The 22,933-nt window shown below is 37.3% G+C and overlaps 1 protein-coding gene across 1 annotated transcript in view; it reads left to right on the top strand.

The window, feature by feature from the left end:
- The window catches only part of Orc1 (origin recognition complex subunit 1), a 699,813-nt gene that overhangs the window by 40,156 nt on the left and 636,724 nt on the right, over window positions 1–22,933 (top strand). Inside the window, exon 2 of the mRNA XM_090372377.1 lies at window positions 9,864–9,991. Within this exon, the coding sequence (XP_090228503.1) occupies window positions 9,864–9,991 (128 nt within the window). The remainder of the gene's footprint in view (window positions 1–9,863; window positions 9,992–22,933) is intronic.

Below are 22,933 nucleotides of genomic sequence, written 5' to 3'. Positions count from 1 at the left end.
GAGTTGATCTCCTGAATTTCGCTTCGGATCGCAATTACAGGCGCTCGTTGGCCGAACTTGTTCCCCTTTTGTTTGGCCCCTGATGTCGACTGTTACTGATATCTCCTATGAGGCGCAGAACGGCACGTCACAGGCAAATCGATGAACTGTTTCACAAGAAAATGCTATACCAAACATCAATTTGGCACTGTGAAATATTCTGACTTGTGTGAATATTCTGAAATATGTACTTTGTACATATGAACATGTACATATCTTGGTGTATATCTGCCTTATACTCATATCTATTGAATGGTTAATGCTACGTTTTTAAGTTAATTTAATGTTATGTTATTTTTTTGTTATACTGTACATATTTTTATATTACCCTATATCTTTGTCAAGCCCCTGGCCTCCTAGCTGTGGTGGGCACATTATTGTATCTATAGTGTACAATAAAGATTTCCCCCCCCCTCTCTCTCTGAAGTTTGTTGTTTATTAAACTACACAGTCCACCTTTAGAATTATGAATCCAAATTTATATGTCCGAACTTGATTTTGGTCTCATCGTTCTGCTGTTGACCAACAAACAAAAGGGCAGTCACACAAGAATACGTAATTGATCCTGTATGGGAATTTCTATGATTCTTCTGAACAATATTTTTTTATATTATTTTGGAGTTTTTATTTTCGTTTCTTTCTTTTCTGATTTTTAAAAATTTTTTTTCTTTGTTTTTTACTTTTGAAATTTTTATTTAATAGTTATAAATAAATACTGAACAAAATATTTTAATCTTTGACTTATTTATTTTTGCAAATGAAAAAAAACATAGTTAACTATTTGTAGTTAATCAACAAGCGTTCCGGTACTATTTTTTTTTTTTTTTGCAATACACCTCTGGTGCAGCTATAGTTCTACCAAATATTACAATATTTAATCAGTTCCCTTTTTAGTGCAGCACTGCAGAACTCTCCTGATTGCTTTAGAGAATGTAAAAATTGTTTTAGAGAATGCAGTGCTATCCTGATAGCTTTAGAGAATGTAAAACAGTCTCTATCCCTTCAAACCACTATCAGTACAGATTCCCGAAGCACTGTATCTACTCTTCCGTGTAAACTTGCTTATAGTCATTCCTTTTTAAAACGAATTCAAATAAATTTAGGACAGCTTATTATGAACAAGCAAAAAATATTTCTGTTGGATATGCTGGAATCACTGGAAATGAACAAACAGATTTTTATGCCAAGAATGTGAGTCTCATAACATCAGACTTCCAGATACCTTACACTGATTACAAATACATTAAACAGTGAACCAATAGGAAAAAAATGGCAATCCATTTGGCAAGAGAACAAAAGCAATAAACTGTTCCAGATTAAAAATGATCATAAGCAGTGGTTATCAAGCCTAAGAAGGGATATGAAGGAAGAAGTCGGACTTGCTAGATTGTGGATTGGGCATACCAACCTGACTCATAGTGATCTACTCACACAGGATGATCCTTCACTATACAGCAACTGTCAAACTCAACTCAGTAAAACACCTTATTGAATGCCCATTATAATTGAGAGAACAACAAATAGCTTTCTCATCCCATCCATGTTCCCTAATCAACTTACTTTACAGCAGATCCTCGGAGACTGACGAGATATTAATGATTTTTTTTTTTCATTCCTGAACGTGATAAATATCATCTCTGAACCCACCTGTTTAATATACCAAACCTCTGCCTGCTAAGATTGTAATAGGTGCGTTATGGTTTAGTGGCCCTTGCGCCGACTGGGCTAGCCGGGTGGGTCAAGTGCTTGCCTGGCAACCCAAAGGTCGCGGGTCGATTCCCGCCTCGGGCTTGGATCAAAGTACTGCAAAAATCTTGGGCAGTGCATTATGGCCACAGAATGACCTATGCACCAGCAACTACCAAAAAAAAAGTAGCCCTTGCACCAGTAAATCAGACAAACAATAATAATTATACAGTCACTCCCCGACTTATGTAAGGGGTATGTTCTGTGGAATTCTAGGTAAGTAGGAATTTCTTTAAAGCTTATGCAGCACTCACAACTATGCACACTGAATTTTATTGAAGCAAAAAAAAAAAAATAGAAATGTTCGGCAAACATGAAAATAGAATTACAGCAGACTCTCGATTTACCGGGATCGGATTAACCGGGACACTTCAAGACTCCAAATAAAAAAATAAAAAATCAGCAAGAAATCATAAAATTCAAGTGATAACTAGAATAGGTATAAACAGATATTTTTCTAGTCGTAAATAAGCGACAAGAAGTGGCGTTATAAGTCGTCATTGGGAGATTAATGTGTCTATTATCTTGCAACCCCCGCTGTCTTCACACCCGCTGCTCAAAAAAAAAATAACAAAAGAGAACAAATGTTTAGTTCGATTTAGTGCGTTGCATCGATTGTTGTGTTCTGTCCCACCGCAAAAAGACATTTTGTTTCGTTATTTATGTCAGAGATGTCGAAATTTTTTTTTATAGTAAATATATATATATTTTTTGTTTAGAAATCGCAAAAATGATGGGTAAACGCAAAACAGTTCTGCTTTCAGTTAAATAAAGACTTGAAATTATTCAAAAGTTTGAAAACGGTGCATCTGATAAATCTCTAATGAACCATTATAACGTTGGTGACCAAACCATACGTGAAATTGTAAAAAATAAAGGGAAGCTATTAGATTTAAAATCGACATCGCAAAAAATAAAGGGAAGCTATTAGATTTAAAATCGACATCGCAAAAAATAAAGGGAAGCTATTAGATTTAAAATCGACATCGCAAAAAATAAAGGGAAGCATCGTATTGGACACACGAGTAGTATGTGGTAAGTTTTTTATCTATCGCCATATTTTTTACGTTGGTTGCATAACATTTTTTGATACAGTAAGTCCCCGACTTACGCAACTACGGATTTACGTACATGTGTTTTCACACAAATTTTTTTTTTTTTTTTTTTATATATATATTTTTAGGATTGTAAAATTTAAAACAACAAAAAAAAAAAAAATAAAAATAATAAGCAATCAATAACGACGATCATGGCACACACAAATTGCACAAGTGAGATTGGAGTAACAAGAAAAAAATAGGAAAGAAGATTTTTGCAATTATTTATGGTTTTTTAATATGACTGAAGATTTCAGTGAAGGGGACACACACTTCACCATGTTAACGTAAAAACCAACAGAATTCCAGCTCTCGGTATCATTGCAAATGCAATAAGATTGAGTTTACCACCCATTTATACTAGATGGTGCTAACAGAAACGCCCAATGAAACGGAAACTGCAAATTGTTTTCTGTTGACCTCCAGAAATGTGCTTTAGTAAAATGTGAGCTTGTGTGGGGTGTAATGGTGAATTTTCGCCTTAACCCTGTGAAGTTCTTTACAGAAAATTTTATTTCGACCTTTATCATGGTGCCGACTAAGAGAATAAGTGACAGCGGTACTAGTAAATGAAGAAGAAGAAGAACTCTTTATTATATACAAAAGGCACATTGCTGTATACAACTCTCTTTACGGCTACAAGCCAGGGGTTTACATAAAAGAAATAACACAACATAATAAACAAAAAAAAAAAAAAAGCATCCACTCCAGAAAGGTTTGAACACTGGGGTGATGGAATCATGGCAGTGATAGATAGGTCCCCGAGAGCAGGTTCTACTGTCCTCTGACGTCCTGGGAAGCAAGTCGACCGAGTACTTTCTGCCTATATTCCTTATCGACAGCGAATTTGTAGAGGTCACCATCCAAGGACTGTATGTCTTGCAGTATTTGCATGGGTAGTAACCAATCAGATAACTTTAATCGGTTTGGAATGGCCTGTAGGATTGGATTAGCCCTAAGGCTTGGGACCGGGATCCTCCATCTGCAGTTAGTCCAGAAATCTGGTACTGAAATATAGGGAATTAATTCTTCTTTATTCATCCGTAAGTACATCTTGAACCGATTTTCACCTTCTTCTAAGTCCTGCAGTAAATGATGGAATTTGCTTTTTCTGTTCTATTCCAGTTTGTTGTGTATACTCTTTTGTTTTCTCAGTTATAGGAAAAGTGCATGCATTTTCTAAATCTTCTTCAAAATCTGAAGAGGAGGATGAACTGTGGCAATTTATTTTGCTTCAGCTTTCCTCAAAGAGAATGACACATATACAATGTTTCAGGTTGCCAGACATACCCCTTTTGGAATTATAATAAAATTTCCAAGATATCCCTTTTTTAACATTTGAAATGAGGAATTTGAAAAAATCAGAAATCATAAAACAACCTTAGAAAACAGTCCTTGTGCGTCGGGTTGCATTAGAGCTGATGAAGAGGCACTTCGCTTCGAAAGCTACTATCTATGTATTTTAACGCTTTTATTATATATATTTTAATGCTTTTATCCTATTTTATTTCTGTTTTATCTTATGTATATATCATTTTTATTTTCTTCTTCTTCTTCTTCAAGAGGAGTGTTTCCATTTACAATGGGTTTCCTCAGCCTACAAGTTATTTCTTGTTAGGAATTTTTTCCCGCCATAAAGTGCGGTTCAAGGTGTCTTGGTCGGTTAAGCCTCTGGCTGTCATGCACTCCCGTACTCCATCCATCCATGTCCTCCTAGGTCTTCCTCTTCTCCTTCTTCCAGGAGGTATCCATTCCAGGATAGCCTTTGGATATCTCTTTTCTTGCATCCGATTTACATGTCCATACCATGTTAGACGCTTTTCTCTGATGGTGTCAATAATAGTCTTTTTCACTTCCATTTTTTCCCTTATGTCTTCATTCCGTTTTCTGTCTCTTCTAGAAGTTCCTGCTGAGCGTCTCCAAAAATCCATTTCTGTGGAGAGCAATTTGTTTTCCGGTCGCCTGTTCAACATCCAGGTTTCTGCTCCATACAATAGAAGACTTTGTGCAATCGTTTGAAATATAAGTTTCTTTGTTTTATGTAGGATATTTTTGCTCCACAGAACAGAGTTTAACATGCCGATAGCCTTTCTGTCATTTGTAATTCTCTTATTGATCTCTGCTTGTGATGATCCATCACTTTGTAAGATTGATCCCAAATATTTGAATTTATCAACTTGTTTGATTTTTAAAACCTGCAATATTTAGAACGTGTCCTGGCCCTGAAGACAACATTTCAGTCTTGCCAAAATTGATTTTTAGACACCATTGTTTATATTCCTCAAACAATTGACGACATGCATACTTTGCATCTTCTAAGCCTTGTGCTATCACCATCTGATCGTCTGCAAAAAGTAAATTGTGAATATAGGTGTTCTTATTAATCGGCAATCCCATTTTATTACATTTTTTTGACCAGGATCTTAGGCAGATGTCGATATAAATTTTGAAAAGTATTGGTGACATGCAACAACCTTGTAATAAGCCTTTTGAAGTGTGGAATTCAGGTGACAAAGCTGATCCCACTTTAATTCTGCATCTGTTATTCCTGTAAATTGCCTTAATAATGTCAATCAGTTGTCCATCAATATTTGCCTCTTTCAGTGCTTCCCATAAGAGTTTTCTTGGAACACTGTCATATGCCTTTTCAAGGTCAATGAAAATCATAAAGATTTTTTTTTTTGATTGGCATTTTTCAAGGATCTGTCGTACTGTTGAGATATGATCTATACATGACCTCCCAGCTGAAAAACCACTTTGTTCTTCTGATACCTCGATTCGGGCATCTAAATGGTTCCCGATCCATTTTCCAAGGATCTTTAACAGCGGGTTCAGGACGCATATTCCTCTGTAATTTGAACAGCTTTTCCGATCGCCCTTCTTATAAATTGATGTAATATATCCTGTTATCATTTCTTTTGGTATTTCTTCTCCTCTCAGTATACTATTTAACAGTTTTTGTATCAGAACAGCCACTCCTCTTCCTCCGTATTGTAGAAGTTCCATGTAAACTCCTCCAGGTGATTTGCCATTCCTTCCTTCCTTTAGCAGGAGTTCCACTTCCCTAACAGAAACTTTTAAGCCTGAGTCTTCTACACCAAAATCCTCCATCGCCTTGAACTCTTCCCTGTCTTCTTTTAAAAGTCCTTCGTAGTACTCCGTCCAGTCTTTCAAAGGTATTAATTGCAAACCAGCATTGTGTTTATTCTGTTTTCTCAAGTCTTTAAGGACCTTCCATGATTCCGCTGATTGCTTGAAGCCCAATTTGCTATTAATAGTTGCACATTTCCTTTCCCACTCTTCATTTTTCGCTTCTACTACCAACCGATTGGCTATTTTCTTTTTTTCAACATAAATGTTCCTATATGCATCATTCCTATCACCCAGCTATTTCTGATATGCAAGTTTCTTTTCCTCTACAGCAGCTCTTACTTTCTCCGTAATCCAGGTCTTTTTTGGTCCTTGGCTCTTCTTTTTGCCTAGGATTTCATGAGCTATTTTTTAACAGTATTTTTTAAATATTCGTAGATTTCTTCAGTATTACCTTTTATCTCTATGTTAATTGCAGCATCCAGTCTCTGGGTGAAGTTGTTTCTAATACTGTCGTCCTGGAGTAGGTCAGTGTTAAATTGCTCCACTTGTAGCATTTCTCCTTCCCTGCATTGTTGGTTGTCCACACATATTTTATTAATCCAGTTCCACCTCAGTGTTGTTTTAACAAGAAAATGGTCAGATCCACATTCAGCTCCTCTATAAACTCTGACGTCTTTCAACACATAGGTTCCTGAATGTTTTGAAATAATGTAATCTATAACTGATCTAATTTGTCTTGTCTCCTGTGACCAAGTATATTTATGGATATCTTTGTGTTGGAAAAATGTGTTGTTTATTCTCAAGTCGAACTGTTCACAAAGATTGCATAGTCTATCTCCGTTGTCATTCCTCTCTTTCTCTCCAAATCTTCCAATAATTTTGCTATTTTGTTCAGTTCCTACTCTTGCATTGAAATCTCCCATTAGAAATATCTCTTTGTTCTTAGGAATTTTTTCTATTAGTTCTCTCAGATCCTCCCAAAATTCATCCTTCAAGGTATCAGCGGTGTCATTAGTCAGGGCATGTATTCCCAAAATACATATTTCTCTCCCATACATTTTCAGTTCCAATGAGATCATTCTTTCATTAATAAATTGCCAGTTTTTGATGTTGTCTCAATTTCTTTTTAACAGCAATAGAAACTCCTGCTCTTGCTCTTTCACTCTTATCAACTCCACTCCAAATTGGTAGTATTCTCCCATTATTTCCTCTCCACATCCCTTTTTCTTTGTCTCTCACGACGATGTCTAACTTGAATTTTTGCAGTTCATCCGAAAGAAAGTTTCTTTTAGTTGAAAGGCCTTGAATATTCCAGCATCCCAAAATCATAGTCCTTTTCCATTTGCCGAGTTGTTGCCGAAAGTGCAGTCCATTTTTATTTTAATAAATTTATTTTAACCAGTTAATCGGTCGTCACAAGAAACTTTGATGATATAAAACAACCTGTTGAGATGATTATTTAGGAAGAAAGACTTAACTGGCGATAAAGTTGTTGTTGAAATGCACCCTTAATTAAAGACTCAATAAAACGACATTCTATCCTATTTACAAAGAGGGTGATAGAATATTTATATAATGCTTACTTTGTAACCTTTTACATTCTACTTGACCTCTTTTTTATTTTGTTGTAATGGTTTAAGGCTCAGGCAACAAACTTTTTTTTTATTTAAAATTCTCAATATCAATATCCATTTGCTGTATGAAGAATATGTTCTGTTGAAATCATTCCATAAAAATATTGTGACAAAAGACCTCAAAAATACCACAGATGTTTGGATAAAAATTTTAAATGCGTATGAAGTACATAATACAGGAAAAAATATTAATTTTGTTTTTGCTTTGCCTCACTCAAATGCAATGAGTGAGCGTGTATTTAGCTCAATGTTTAACATGCAGAACAAGGATAGAAATAAGAATGTTGGAGAACTGTTGCCGAAAACCAATCACAATATGTCATGCAAAGAATTTTATGCAAATGCACTAAAAAATTAAAAACTGTTAAAGAAAATTTGCTCAAATGAAGAGTATTGCAAGGTAAATATTTTCTTTTTGATTAAATAAATCAGGTTTATTGAATGTGTATTATTGTAAACATAAAATATGTAAAATATTTGATGTTAATATTTTAAAAAGTTTCCTTTAGTGTTTTTACAACTCTTGCAATAAAATTTTCCGAATTAAACAAATTAAAGCATGGGCTATAATTTTAATTTTATTAAAATTTGACTAATTTTGCATTCCACGAACTTGTAAAAATCAACAAAATATAGAAATAAAATGGTTGTTATTAAAATTGTTCGGTTTTCTTAAGATATAATGCAAGTACCCCTAAACAAGGAATGAATACCCTAGACATAAGCATGAGTACCCCGAGATCAAATTTTTAATCTGGTCACCCTGTTACAGTGACGCTTCTTCTCTGACCAGCTTCACAGTTTGCACTAAACAGTGACATGACAAGAGTTCCGTGATGTGATAATAGTGTGTTTCTGCCTTAAGTAACATTAGTCTTCACTCCACTGGTAAAGCGTTACTTATTCAATTCGGTGCAATACCTCGGCCACTCGTTGTGAGATATAATCAAATGATGCATTAAAACTACCTTGGTGGTAGAAATGATGTATGTGCAGCAACCATGCATAAACCAACCCCTTCATTGTAATATAATAAGTAAATAGGAATGAGGATTCTGAAAATTTGTTTTTTTATATGATTGAAGATTTCAGTGAAGGGGAAACACATTTCATCCTAATAATGTAACAACCCACACAATTCCAGTTATCGGTATTTTCGTAAATGCAATAAGATGGAGTTTACTGCCCATTTATAATAGATTTCACTAACAGAAAAGCCTAATAAACCAGAAAGCACAAATTGTTTTTAGTTTTATAGCCATAACCTCCAGAAATGTGCTTTAGAAAAATATCACAAAGGCATTCAAAATTGATTCTTACAATGGAACATATGATAATGATGAAAGTATAGTGCATTCTCTAGCCAGACCGCGTAGCCCTTCCTCTTGGCCAATAGTAGCATTTGTAAACGTGTTGACCACATGTTTTGTTTTTGCATCCTTTAGTTAAAAGTGATTTTTGTGTTGTGCTTATTTGACATAAATTTATATAAAACTAATACCATATCCATTATAAAAATGACCTTTTAGAGAGTTAAATAGCTTAGTTATATAGCAAAAATTTCAACTTCTGAGGTCTTGAAACGAATTTGAAACAAAAAAATGTGTTATTGGGTTTACATTACGATATTTCATAATACCTCCATTTATTCCTAAGGGATGCAAAATACACTTCCATATATTTTATGTAAGTTGGGCAATGCCTGTACTTGTACAAATGGTGAAACCCACATCCATAATACCAATGGTTGCCAGCAATGTCTTGTACCACTGGATAAACCCATGGTGCTACCATAAGATTCTGCCTATAGCGAACTAGAAAAAAGACAACTTGTCAGCTTTCATTGAAGGAATTTTCAAACAGGATATGTATAGTAATAGGGATTTTTTTTTTTTTTTTTTTATTATTTATATTTCACTTTAAAATGAATCGAGTTGTTTGCAAATATTTTGGAACACATTGAGAGAAACTACATGAGATTATGGAAAATTAATATTGGGTTAACACGTTGTTTCCCAGAATTGCTTTGCATATTGAGTGGGCATTAGGATGTATTTCTCTTGAAATATTTGTGTATGTCATCTGTTCTTTTCAGTTCTCATTAAGTGCAGAATATTGATTCTGCAATAATGGGAGTGTGAACTTGTAGCAGTGTAGGATTTCCCATAGCTTTTAATCTAGATTTTGATCTACATAAAATTATTTTTTTCTTGTAATACAAAAGAATAATTTTAGGCTTTGTTATCCAACACAGATCATTTACTTTGGGGAAACTGAAAATAAGTCTTCAAGATTATGTTTTAATTCGGAATGGTGATAGTCTAGATCCAGAGTGCCCTGATAGCTGCTTTATTGCACAGGTTACAGATGTTTTTGATAAAGGTATGTGATGTTTATATTTCAAATTTTAAAACTATTTCATAAATGTACCGTATTTCCCCATGTATAAGATGCTCCCATGTATAAGACGCACCTTAATTTTGGGACCCGAAATTTGAAAAAAAATGTATTACATAAAGTTATTGAACTCAAGTTTTATTCATCATAAAATTCATACAACTCATCACTGTCAAAACTCCCATCCATTAACTTGTCCTCATCTGTGTCTGATGACGAATCACTGTCTTCATATATTGCTTCGTCCTCAGTTCCATCTATGGCATTTGAAATGCCACACTTCTTAAATGACTTGACAACGATCTCAATCTTGATATTATCCCAGGATCTTTTCACCCAGGTACAAACTTCTCCTATAGTTGGTTTCTTCACTCTTCTGCTGGTGTCAAATTGTCCCCAGAAGACTTCATCCATTGGTTTCATTCGTCTCTCATGGCAGCTTTGAAGGGTTTGTTAATGCTGGCATCAAGTGGTTGGAGCTGGGATGTCAAGCCTCCAGGTATGACGGCAAGTTTTGTTTTTTGCTCTGCAGCAATCTTTGTATTTTTTGTTGTGTGCCCTGAACTGATCAAGCACCAATAGGGCAGGGCAGGTTTGCATAAGAGCCCACCTGGTCTCCTGCTCCAAACTTTCTCAAACCAAATCTTCATCCCATCCTGATCCATCCAACCCTTGTCATTAACGTGGACAATCACTCCTCGAGGAATGTCTTCTTTTGGCATTGTTTTGCGTTTGAAAATCAGCATAGGAGGCAGCTTGGTTCCGTCGGCACAACAAGCTAGAACAACTGTATAATGGCTCTTTTCATGTCAACTTTCTTCACAGTTACAGTTTTCACTCCCTTCTTATCAACAGTTCTGTTACTTGGGACATCAAATTGAAGGGGGACTTTGTCCATATTTGCAATCCGTCCCAACTCAAACTGATGTGTCTTCCGACATTGAATGACAAAACAATGAAATTCAAGGACCTTCTGCTCATAGCTTTCAGGCATCTTTTGGGCAAGTCTGGTGTGTGTACATATGCTTAGTCCATTCCGTTTCATGAACCTGAAGCACCAATTGTGTCCTCCTTTGAAATCAGTAACTTATTTTTCATCAGCAATTCTTCTTGCCTCATGCTGAACCATCTTTGTGGACACAGGAATTCCAATTGCCTTTTGCAATTCAATCCATATTTTCAATTCCCTCTCTAAATCAGGCCATTTTGCTGACTTGCCTCTAATGGCCTTCTTCTGCCATGGCGTTTTCAGTAGGGTTTCTTCTTCCCGTAACCAGTCTCGGATTGTTTTCTCAGTTGGAGGAGGACCAAACTTACGTTCAGCAGCACGATTTCCATTCACTTTTGCAAACTGGATCACTTTTAACTTGAATTCAGCACTGTACGAAAATCTTTTCTGAGCCATTTCTGGGCACAACATGCCAAAACGTAACCTAATATACCGGTAGCAAGTGCAAAACAATGAGCGCAAAGACAACAAGCGTGAAAAAGCGGGAAATGCAAGTAAAAAAAATCTACGACCACTGTATAAGACGCACCCAGTTTTTAGACCGCAAATTTTTCGAAAAAAGGTCCGTCTTATACATGGGGAAATACGGTATATCTTTTTTTGTTATCCAGATTACATTGGGTTTTTTATTACTTAATGCTATATTAAATCCAAATGCAACAAGGCATAATGTTATAAGAGCTTAAAATTATTTAAGAGACATCTATGGTGTAGATACACCATAGATGTCTCTTAAATGAAAACTATGATGGTAGTATAAAAGCATCATTTCAACTGTATCTCGTATTGTGATCATCCTTCACGAGTTGCCATGTATTGTATTACCTAAAACAAGTAATGCTTCACTAATAGAAGTAATGCTTTGCTAATAGAGAAGACTATCGTTATTTATTCTTGGTGGGCACCACCGCCATCACCCAGATGGCACCGTTTCAAGGCTTGTTGGTCTTTCATCGGTGAGTGGGCAGGTACCCTGGTATTGCAATCATGGCAACCCATCTGTGAAGTTAATCCCATAATATGAGAGATGCCAAAAGGTGTAACTGATAATACTATAATAAATTACCATGTATTGCAGTATTCGAGGTAGTGCAATACATGGTAACTCATTGTGAAGGATGATCACAATATGAGCTACAGTTGAAACAATGCCTTTACACTACTATGGTAATTTTTGTTTAAGAGCTATCTATAGTGTACCTACACCAATATTTAATAGATTATTACCTAATGTAATATCACTGGCAGTGAATGATTTGCATAAAATTGGTGACTGTATAGCACTTTGCAACTGAAATTTTCAAGGCAGCATAAATGATCAGAAATTCATTCATCCTATATTTGAGAATTTAGAAGTCCAAAGAGTGCCTAGTATTAAATATTGCAGCAATACTATCCTTTTAAAAAAATAAATGGAACAAACTCTCATGTAGTGTTGTAAGGTGGTTTGAATAAATTCAAATAATAACTTGATAAACTGTTAGGACTTATGGACAAGTGAAATGTTAATTTTTTGGCTGATGCTATATAAGCTTGCGTTGTTGCATAATTTGCTACAACCACCACCACTATTACTACTACTACAAATAATAATAATAATAATAACATGAGCATGTAATTACCTTAGTATATAGTGTTAATTGTAATGAGGCTCTGGGAGTTTCCCCCCAACTCCGCATCAAGCAATGTGATGAAAAAAAAACTGTAAAGGCCAGAGTTATGTAGGTTAGCAAGTGTTCGTGTGGGATTGTGTTGTTCATCTGACCTCTTAGCCTAAAGGCCTGTGTTTTCACACAAAAACCTCTAGTTTACCGTCCAGCACCACAAAGAGGCAGGTCGGACAGTAGGAAGTGTAAAGCACTGGCTGGCGAACCCAGTGGCAGCCTAGGCCAGTGGTGTGCAAACTGCAGGGCACAACCCACAGAGGGGTCGCGAGATAAATTAAAGGGGTCCTGGCAATTTTTAAATAAATTTATTTTTGGTGTACATAAAAGCTAAATACCTGTTGTTAAAATTACTTTTTCAATACTGTAGGTGTAGAGAATTTACAACTCAAACTAAGTCTGAGATACGAATGAACCCTACTGCCTATTGCGTCGGGAATATATCTTAATTTGCTCACTGGCTATGGACCCATATTTTTATGGACAATATAGATTCATATTGTTAATACTAGCAGACTCCAGCGCCTGAGGACCGGAATCAATTGACCCAAATCTATCACAGAATGTATACATACTTTGCTTAGGTATTGACCATATGAGATACTTGAAATAATTTGAAACATTACGAAGAAATTGTGCTGCAAATAGCAAGTCTGTTGCACGCATGCTTTATTCTGCTTCGTAATTCGGTGCTTTCATATCAACTTGTTCTCCCTACTGCAACAAAAATGATTTCAATTATGCATGGAGAAAAATACAGCAACGATTTAAAAACCATTCCTCTGTCCAGAGACCAGTCTCATGGTGTATTACAGTTATCACGGACAACATAAAATTCAATTTAATAAATCGATTGAGAGAAAGTCCAATTTTTGCAATACAGTTTGATGAATTCACAGATATTTCCAACCTTGCTCAACTTATTGTATATGTCAGATACTGCTATGCGGGAGATATTTTGGAGGATTTTCTATTTTGCAAAGCTTTCGAAGAAAGAATGACGGGCGAGAAGATTTTCGATGTTATAAATATTTTCTTTCAAACAAGTGATCTAACATGAAACAACTATGTTGCAATTTGTACTGATGGTGCGGTTGCATTAACGGGAGAAAAAGGTTTAAAAGGCGAAGTAAAGGAAATTGCTCCAAATATAGTTTAGAATCATTGCATCAGTGGCGTAGCTACCATGTAGGCAGGCAAGGCAATTGCCTCCATGCCCGGGCCTTTTAGGCCCCGACGTCTTTTGGCTGTCTCCTGTTTTTGCAATTTTCATTAATTAAGTAGGGGCCCGAACATGTTCTTTGCCTCCGGGCCCGAAAAAGGGTAGCTACGCTACTGCATTGTATTATACATAGGGAAGCATTAGTAGCAAAGGAAATCCAAACTAGATTGGATGAAGTTTTGAAAGATGCAGTAAGTGTGATCAACTTTATTAAAAGTGGAAGCCTAAATAGTAGAGTTTTCACTAACTTTGTAATGAAATGGAATCTACTTATGAAACACTTCTTTTATATATGAAAATGAGGTGGTTGTTCAGTGGTAAAGTGTTGCAATGTCTTTTTGAATGCAGTTTTTATTGATTTTATCAGATAAAAATCAGAACCTTGCTTAATTGTTTACAAATCAAAAATGGCTTGGATACCTTAGTTACCTTGTTGATATATTTGAAAAACTTAATGATTTAAATTTAAGTCTTCAAGAACAGGGAACTGATATTAATACTCAGTAATAAAATAGAAGCTTTCAAAAAGAAACTTAATCTTTGGAAAATTGAATTGGAGTGTAATAATACTGAGACATTCCCTTGTTTTTCTGAATTTGTTAATAGCAATAATACTGACAGTCTACAATTTAGGAATATCGTTGCCACCCACCTGACAATGCTAATTAAGAATTTTTCCAAACGATTTAATGTATCTCCAGAAAAAAAAGTTGTATTGGATTTGTGATCCCCTTGTTTTTGAAATTTCTTCGTGTGAAAATTTCTTTCTTTTGAAAATTCATCAGACTTCAGATCGATAAGATCTGAAGTCTGATGGATCATTACTTACACGTTTCAGGACCTCGAACTTGTGAAAAATTTTTGGCTTTCTCTTCAAGAAGAGTATCCAGAATTATCGAAAATGGCGATACAAACTTGCTACCTTTTGGGTCTAAAAATTTATGTAAAGTTGGCTTCTCAAAATTAACAGCTATAAAAGCAAAACAACGTTCCAGACTTGATGCAGAAGATGACACGAGATTAGCAATTTCAAATATTGCAGCAAATATTATCGGTTATCCAGGCTCATCCTTCTTATTAATTGTTTTGTTTTGTAATTGTTCATTTTTTATTGTTTTGTAATTTTAATTGAAGAATTTGATTTATTGTGTTTTGCTTATATTCAATTGAAATATTAAACAATTATTTTAATACGTAAATTAAAAAGGAGACAATTTTTTTATTCCTTCCTCAGTACTCGAATATAATTTTCTACTACATAATTTATAAAATGCCATTTTTGTTCTCTAAAAATCTTGTCATCCTACCTCGGAATTTACATTAAGGGGTTGTGTCAATTTTATATTAATAAAGGGGGGTTGTGAGTGAAATAAGTTTGCACGCCGCTGGCCTAGGCTACAGACAGGAAGAACTCAGTAAAAAAAAAAACAGCCCCTTCTGTCCCCATTTCACTTGTGCGCATCCGCATGAGTGAAAGAGGGAACAGAAGGGGGACCTCCCCAGAGTAGGATGGGCATCCTACTCTGAGGGTGGAATATGATAATTGGCAGTTTGAAACACAATGTTTAGTACAAGGAAGCCACAGGCTTTTGATGCACTGACAAAAAAAAAAAAAAAAAAAAAAAAAAAACCAAATAGATAAGAAAAATATAAATGATATGCTTCCCTCCTCTCACACAGGTAAGTACCCAGTTAACCCTTGAATTACTCAAACTGTTAGCCTAAACTACTTGCGAGGGCCACTTTTTACAGATACCAATGACTTGCTGGCTAAAAGAAAACTTCCTACAATCTAATCTGAACCTTGAGCACTGTAATTTGAATTTATAACCCATAGTTCTGGAATTGTTTAGAGCATGATACATAGTGTTATTTGTAGTGCAGCTCTGGGTGTTTCCCCCAATCCACATCAGGCAAAGGCGCCTCCGTAGCCAGGTGGGAAGGAGCAGCAGTGCGTAGCACACGCTTCTTGATTAGACCGGGGTTCGAGCCCGTCACCACCAAATACGGAGGATGTGGAAAGGTCAGGGAATGACCACCGCATATCCCGGAGCAATATGGCCTTAGTTGCTAATGCTCCTAAAAAAAAAAACCAAAAAAAAAAAAACATCAGGCAATGTTATGAATATAAAACTCTGTAAAGGCCTGATTTATGTAGGTTAGTGAGATTGGTTGTGTTGTTCATCCTGCCTCTTCGGCACCTACGCATCCGGCGCATGGTTTCAAAAAACTACAACAGCAGTAAACAGATGTATCACAGACCAAATTCACAGATCCATCCTCCTTACCATCACTCGTGCTTGCCGCACGGTGAGCACCCATGCTCTGCAAGTGCTCGCCGGCACTCTCCCGCTGGACTTAAAAATCATACAACACGGCCTACTGTATTACCTAGACAAAGGTACCCCACAGACTTTTCTGGGGTTCACTATTGATCTAACCAGCAACAGAAATGTGGAAAAGAAGAGGATACAAACTCACCTGCAGCAGGCATGGCAGAAAAGGTGGAGCAACTCTCAAAAGGGAGAGATCACAAAGAAGTTTCTACCCAATATTGAACAAAAGTACCCAACCTCACCCAACTGGTTCTCCCCAGGTATACAAGTAACGTGCCTGTTAACTGGACACAGTGATTAATGCCAAACTGTCTCTACTTGGGATCCAGGATGATCCAACTCGCACTTGTGGGGGGGGGGGCTGGAGAGTTGGCAGCATGTATGACTGCAGGCTCTATGAAGACCTACGTGGTGTTTTACTCACCAGAATCCACTACTTACCACAAGAACATCACCTCCTAGACACGAAGGAGGAGTATCAAGCTTTCTCGGATTATGCACAGGCACTATTCGCGAGGAGGAGAAACCAAATGGCCTTAGCCCACAACCCACTACCATTATAACCAAAGAACATCTGTTCTTCAGCTCGCTTGGTCTGGGACACCAGAAATGACCCACCCCCAAGAATTAGAAAACTCGGGAAACAAACTATACCAAAATAGACTAACATGGATGGGACCCATGTCCCATGAAAGACAAACAGAGATGACACCAGATTTGACACCACCAAAAGGGTCATTGTATAGTTTTCCTGCAGATGTTGGCGATCACATCGGGCTCCCCTCTCTGGTGCCTTTCCACCCCCTCTCCCTGCACTGGTGGTGGGATCCCCCCCCGCACCCCCTACTTTCTCCTGGTGAGGCATGGGCCTGCCCCACTGACTTCTGGGGTTGCCTACACTATCATCCCCATATTTCTACCTTAACCTCCTCCAGCCTTCAGTCTCCCACCCACTCTATCTTTATGCCAGCGAATGTTCCACACACAAAAACTTAATTATGTCAAAATTGCCGTTCACCCATTTTTTCGGCCTTTATTATGCAAGCATTATCCTCCCCACCTAACGATCATCAAAACCGACGATGATGGATATATGTATCGCATATATATGGATCTGTCTGTATGTACGTGCATATAAAAAGAGTGCGTGCATTTTTTTTTTTTTTTTTCTTCTTTTTTAGGTCCTAGATACTGAAATCTCAGGAAATTAGGTGGCAGGACCTGCCAGAGTGAAACTAAAACTACTGGGTTCCTGGTCTGCCTCTACGGGCGAAGGTGGGGCAACGTTGGGTCTCAGCAGGGTCCAGCGGCTAAACGACCAGGTGAACAACGGTACACTACACATATACAATTTTAAACCTCTGGCATTTCCAGCAAACTGGTACACCCACAATGAAAGCAACATGGAGCTGGGGGAAACCCCTGGTGCCATCTGACACTAAATACACCTTACTTCATACAGCATGCCCCCCCACTTTTCTTACTATTGAATACACCACGAATTGTCAAATTAATAGAGTAAGCTTATCTCCAAAAATATCTAAACCTCCCAAACACTTTCTAGTCCATTTCACAAATATATGTGGTCTAAGTTCTAATCTCAGTGATGTCCATTTTCACTTGCAGTCTGCCAAACCCCATGTTCTTTTTCTGACAGAATTTCAGTTATCGGTTGATTCAACCACTTCTCATTTCAGTTACCCAAATTATTTGCTGTATGATTCCTTTAGTCTCCAAGATAGTACTTGTGCATATGTCCCTGCCGTTATTCCCTGCCAGAGACTTGATAATTTGGAATCTCCTCTTTTCGACCTTCTCTGGCTAAAAATCTCTCTACCTTATTCTGTCAAATTCATCTGTTGTCTCTACCATTCTCCCAACTCCACTAATCACTTGGAGCTCTTTGAATTCCTTTCTTTGCAACTTGACTTTCTCCAGTCCAACTTTCCTAACAGTGAGGTAATTTTCCTTGGTGATTTTAATGTTCACAACTCCAGCTGGCTTCTGTTCTCTAGTAACACAGACCCAGCTGGTTGAGAAGCCGAGGCATTTGCAATTACTAATGACCTCACACAGATAGTTCATTTACCTAGCAGAATACTGGACAATCCTAACGATACAGACAACATGCTTGATCTTTTTCTCATAAACAACCGTTCTAAGTACATGGTCGAGGTGAGTGGTCCTTTCGGCACCTTAGATCATAACTTGCTGATTGTCTCTTCTCCAATGGAGCCTTTATTTCATGGCTATTCTCCACCTCTCATTGTTTGGAATTACAAGAATGCAAAATGGGATGACCTGCGAGATTTCTTTTCTTCCCTTCCTTGGTTGAATTACTGTTTCAAAACTTCTGATGTCTACTTTTGCTCAGATAGTATCAGTGAAATTATTCTTGTAGGAATGGAATCCTTTATTACACATTCCACTTTAAAATCTCGTCCTTTATCTAAACCTTGGTTTTCCAATAAATGTGCTAGGGCTGTTCAAGAGAAGAATATTGCATATCGTAATTGGCTTATTTCCAATTCTTCAGTTTCATTTTCTGCCTACACCAAAGCTTGCAACAATTGTAGAGCAGTTATTAATCAGTCTAAACTAGATTTTGAACAGGCTAAGAGTAGAAAACTTGCTTCTTGCCCTAATGGTAGCCAAGCATTCTGGTCTCTTGCCAAACCTATTGGCTGCAACTTTTGCCCATCTCTGTTCCCACCTCTGTCAAAACCAGCTGGTTCTATAGTCACTTCAGCCAAGGATAAAGCATCCCATTTTTCTTCCAGCTCATGTATTAACGATCTTGGAAAAACACCTCCCACCATTCCCAATATGCTCAATTCAATGCCTCCTGTGGTCTTCCATCAAAAGGATGTCAGGATTTTGATAAATCTTGATGCTAAGAAAGCTCCAAGTCCTGATAGTATTTCTCCACTTGTTTGTCCACTTGTCATCTTTTTTTACTTTCTTATTTCAAAGGTGTTGTTCCTTCTGCTTGGAAATTTTCTCATATCGAACCAGTTCCTAAAAAGGGTGACAAATCCCTCCCATCCAATTATCGTCCCATTCCAAACTTCTACTCTTTCTAAAGCAATTGAGAAATCAATTAACCACCAACTATTAAACTACCTAGAATCCTTCCACCTGATCAACGATAGCCACTATGGATTCCTTCAGTGTCGATGCACTGTTGATATTATGTCTTATGTCACCCATTATGGACAAATTCAGTGGAAAAGTTCGGTGAAACACAAGCAGTTACTCTTGACATCTCAAAGGCTTTCAGTCGTGTTTGGCATAAAGGTCTTCTAAACAAGCTTCCATCTTATGGTTTGCTAGCTGTTATTTTTAATTTTGTAATTGGTTATCCAGTTTTCTCTCTGACTGCTCACTGAGGGTGATGGTAAATGGCTCTCTGTCTTCTAATTTCTCCACTAATTCTGGTGACCTTTTGGGTTCAGTTTTTTCCCCGACTCTTTTTTCCTGTTATATATTAATGACTTTCTTCCATTTACTGGAAATCCTATACATAGTTTTGCTAATGATAGCACATTGCTTTCCACTTTCCATTTTGAGGATTCTTGCCCTGCTCAATCAGCTTCAACTTCTTGAATATCTGCTATCAATTCTTTAAATGCCAATCTCCATTGAGTCAATGACAATTTAGTTGATTTCAATACTTCTAAAACTCACCTCTGCCTTATCTCGTAAAAAGTATTCTTCAGATCCTATGCTTATCTTTGGTGACACTCCGATTTCTAGGCAAGGTGTTATAATACCCATTTTGGGGGATTGCCCTGACTTTTATTCTCTCTTGGCACAAATACATTACAAATATTGATTCTTTAAAACTTGGTTTTCTCTTTTGCTCTCGGCGTTACTTTTCTTCCAAACAGTTGTTCACTCTGTACAAATCACAAATGAACCCTACCATGGAATATTGTTCCCACATGTGAGGCCGTGCCCCCGAAACCTGTCTCAGGCTTCTAGATTCCATTCAGAAGAGGACAGTTAGGTTAATTAATGACTCATCTCTAACAGACTCTCTCCACTTCTGTCTCATAGATGTTCTGTTTCTGCTGCATGCCTTTTCTATAGATACTTTCACTAGCCCTGTTTTTCAGAATTGACTTCTGTAATTCCTGCTCTCTCTTTCAAAACAGTCTGTTTGAATGCTGCCACTAGCCGACATCCATTTACTGTCCAACTTCAAACTCACAGAACGAACTTTTCAGCTTCCTTGTTTATTCATTCAGCTGCCATTTTCTGGAACAAACCTTCCTTCATATATATTTACCGAAAATTACAATCTACAGAAGTTCAAGTCTAATGTCAACAAATATCTTTCGTCTTCTCAACCTCCAACCCAAGCACGGTACTAAGTACTATAGGTTCTAATACCTCTCGAGTTTGGGGATTTCATAAAAAGAAAAAAAAAATTCTGGAATCCACCTCATATTCAGTTTCTATCTTTCTACTCTGCACTCTACCCTCCTCAGGCACTCCAACTTGTTAACATTTTTTCAATTGCAGTGCAACCTGACTGCATTACTGGAGGCCAGAGAGCAGTACAGTGCTTTGTGTGTGTGTGTGTGTGTGTGCGTGTGCGCGCGCGCACACACACACACACACACACACACGCAATAGACTCTCGATTTTCGGGATAGATGGTAAAAAACAAATCCCGGATTTCCTGGTTAATCCAAAAATACAGAAGTCTCTGACATATGTAAGAGATATGTTCCAGGACTTCTTATTTCGTCGAGTTTTACATAACTCAGGAATGACTAGTAACATTTGCTTCCATTTGAGAAATCTGAATTCAGATTTCTCAATTATTCTCTCAGATTTCTCATAATGGTCAAAATGAAATTTTCTGTAAAGAACTTCACAGGATTAAGGCAAAAACTCACTATTATCACCCCCGCACGAGCTCACATTTTACTAAAGCACATTTCTGGAGGTCAACAAAAAACAATTCGCACTTCCGTTTTAATGGGCATTTCTGTTAGCACAATCTATTATAACCGGTAGTAAACTTGATCTTATTCATTTGCGATAATACCAATAGCTGGAATTCTGTGGGTTTTTTATGCTATTATGGGTGAAACGTTGTGTCCCGAAATCTTCAGTCATATAAAAAAAAACCCATAAATAATTGTAAGAATCTTCTATTCCCCCCCCCCCCATTTTTTGCTTGTTACTCTGATCTCATTTGTGCATGCCGTGATCATCGTTATTGATTGCTTATTATTATTTTTTTGTTGTTTTAAATTTTACAATTCTAAAAGGAAACAAAAAAAAATTGAGCGAAAACAAATGTACGTAAATCCATAGTTGCGTAAGTCGGTGGCTTTCTGTATAGAAAAATGTTCACAGATGTACATAAAAATATGGCGATGCATAAAAAACTTACCACGTACTAGTCCTGTGTCCAATTCGATGCTTCCCTTTATTTTTTGCGATGTCGCGTATGGTTTGGTCACCAACATTATAATGGTTCATTAGAGATTTAAGCGATGCACCGTTTTCAAACTTTTGAATAATTTCAAGTCTTTTGTGTTTACCCATCATTTTCGCGATTTCTGAACAAAAAAAAAAATATTTATTATAAAAAAAAATTTTTTTTAATAATAATTTTATTTATTTTTTTAAAATTTGGAGTCTTGAAATGTCCTGGTTAATCCACTTCCCGGTTAATTCGATCACAGTAAATCGAGAGTCTGCTATATATATATATATATATATATAAGGTGGTTCACTACCAGTGCGACAAACTTGCAGGAGGTGTAGGGGTCACAAAGACGAATAGGAATCACATAGCATTGCAGGGTCCGAAATGCTTTCGTCATGCGGTAGAGGACGTTGAACGGGAGGTCGCGTGAACAGCGATCCCGCTGGAAGTCAGCGTTTGCGAACCAGTTCCCGAGGCAGTAGGATGGATGAGTATTCAAACGTTGAACTGGCTGACATGCACCTCGCGTATGGAGTTGCGGACTGTAATGGGCGCGTCGCTCTGTGCTTGTACCAGGAACGTTTCCCGCACAGGCATGCTCCTTATCATACAATTTTCGCATGTGTGCACAGAAGGTTACGTGAGACTGGTTGTTTCATGAGAGGTACCATGAATCGAGAGCGAATGATGAGGACGCCAGACAATGAGGAGAATGTCCTACGTCTTGCAGAAGGCAATCCGAGTACTCGAGCGATAGGCCAATGATTGGGTATTTCCCAATCCACTGTATGGAGGATACTGTCAACAAACCAAATGAGTTCATACCATCTGCAACATGTCCAATCATTGGAGCCTGCGGATAATCGACTCGCCAGGACTTTTGCTACTTGGTTTCTTCAACAGAATGTGGCAGACAGCGCATTTTCTGCGTCCGTATTGTTAATGGATGAGGCAAGTTTCACAAGAGAGGGAACTTCAATCGACATAATGCCCATTTGTGGGCCTTGGAAAACCCCATGGTACACGAACACGTGCAACTCAATGCTGTTTCTCTGTCAATGTTTGGGCTGGCATTATTGGAGACCACCTCATTGGACCGTACCTTCTGCCCCCCTTGTCTGGACGGTAGGGCATACTTGATCTTTCTACAACAAGTCCTGCCCGAACTTATTACAGGCCTGACGTAGCTGCCCCCTTGTCTGGACGGTAGGGCATACTTGATCTTTCTACAACAAGTCCTGCCCGAA

This window comes from Mastigoproctus giganteus, chromosome 4 (genome assembly GCF_048544385.1).
Source record: "Mastigoproctus giganteus isolate SK-2022 chromosome 4, ASM4854438v1, whole genome shotgun sequence".
Classification (NCBI taxonomy): Eukaryota; Metazoa; Arthropoda; class Arachnida; order Uropygi; family Thelyphonidae; genus Mastigoproctus; species Mastigoproctus giganteus.
Note: the sequence above shows the minus strand (reverse complement) of the source record. Positions and strands in the feature narration are given on the sequence as shown.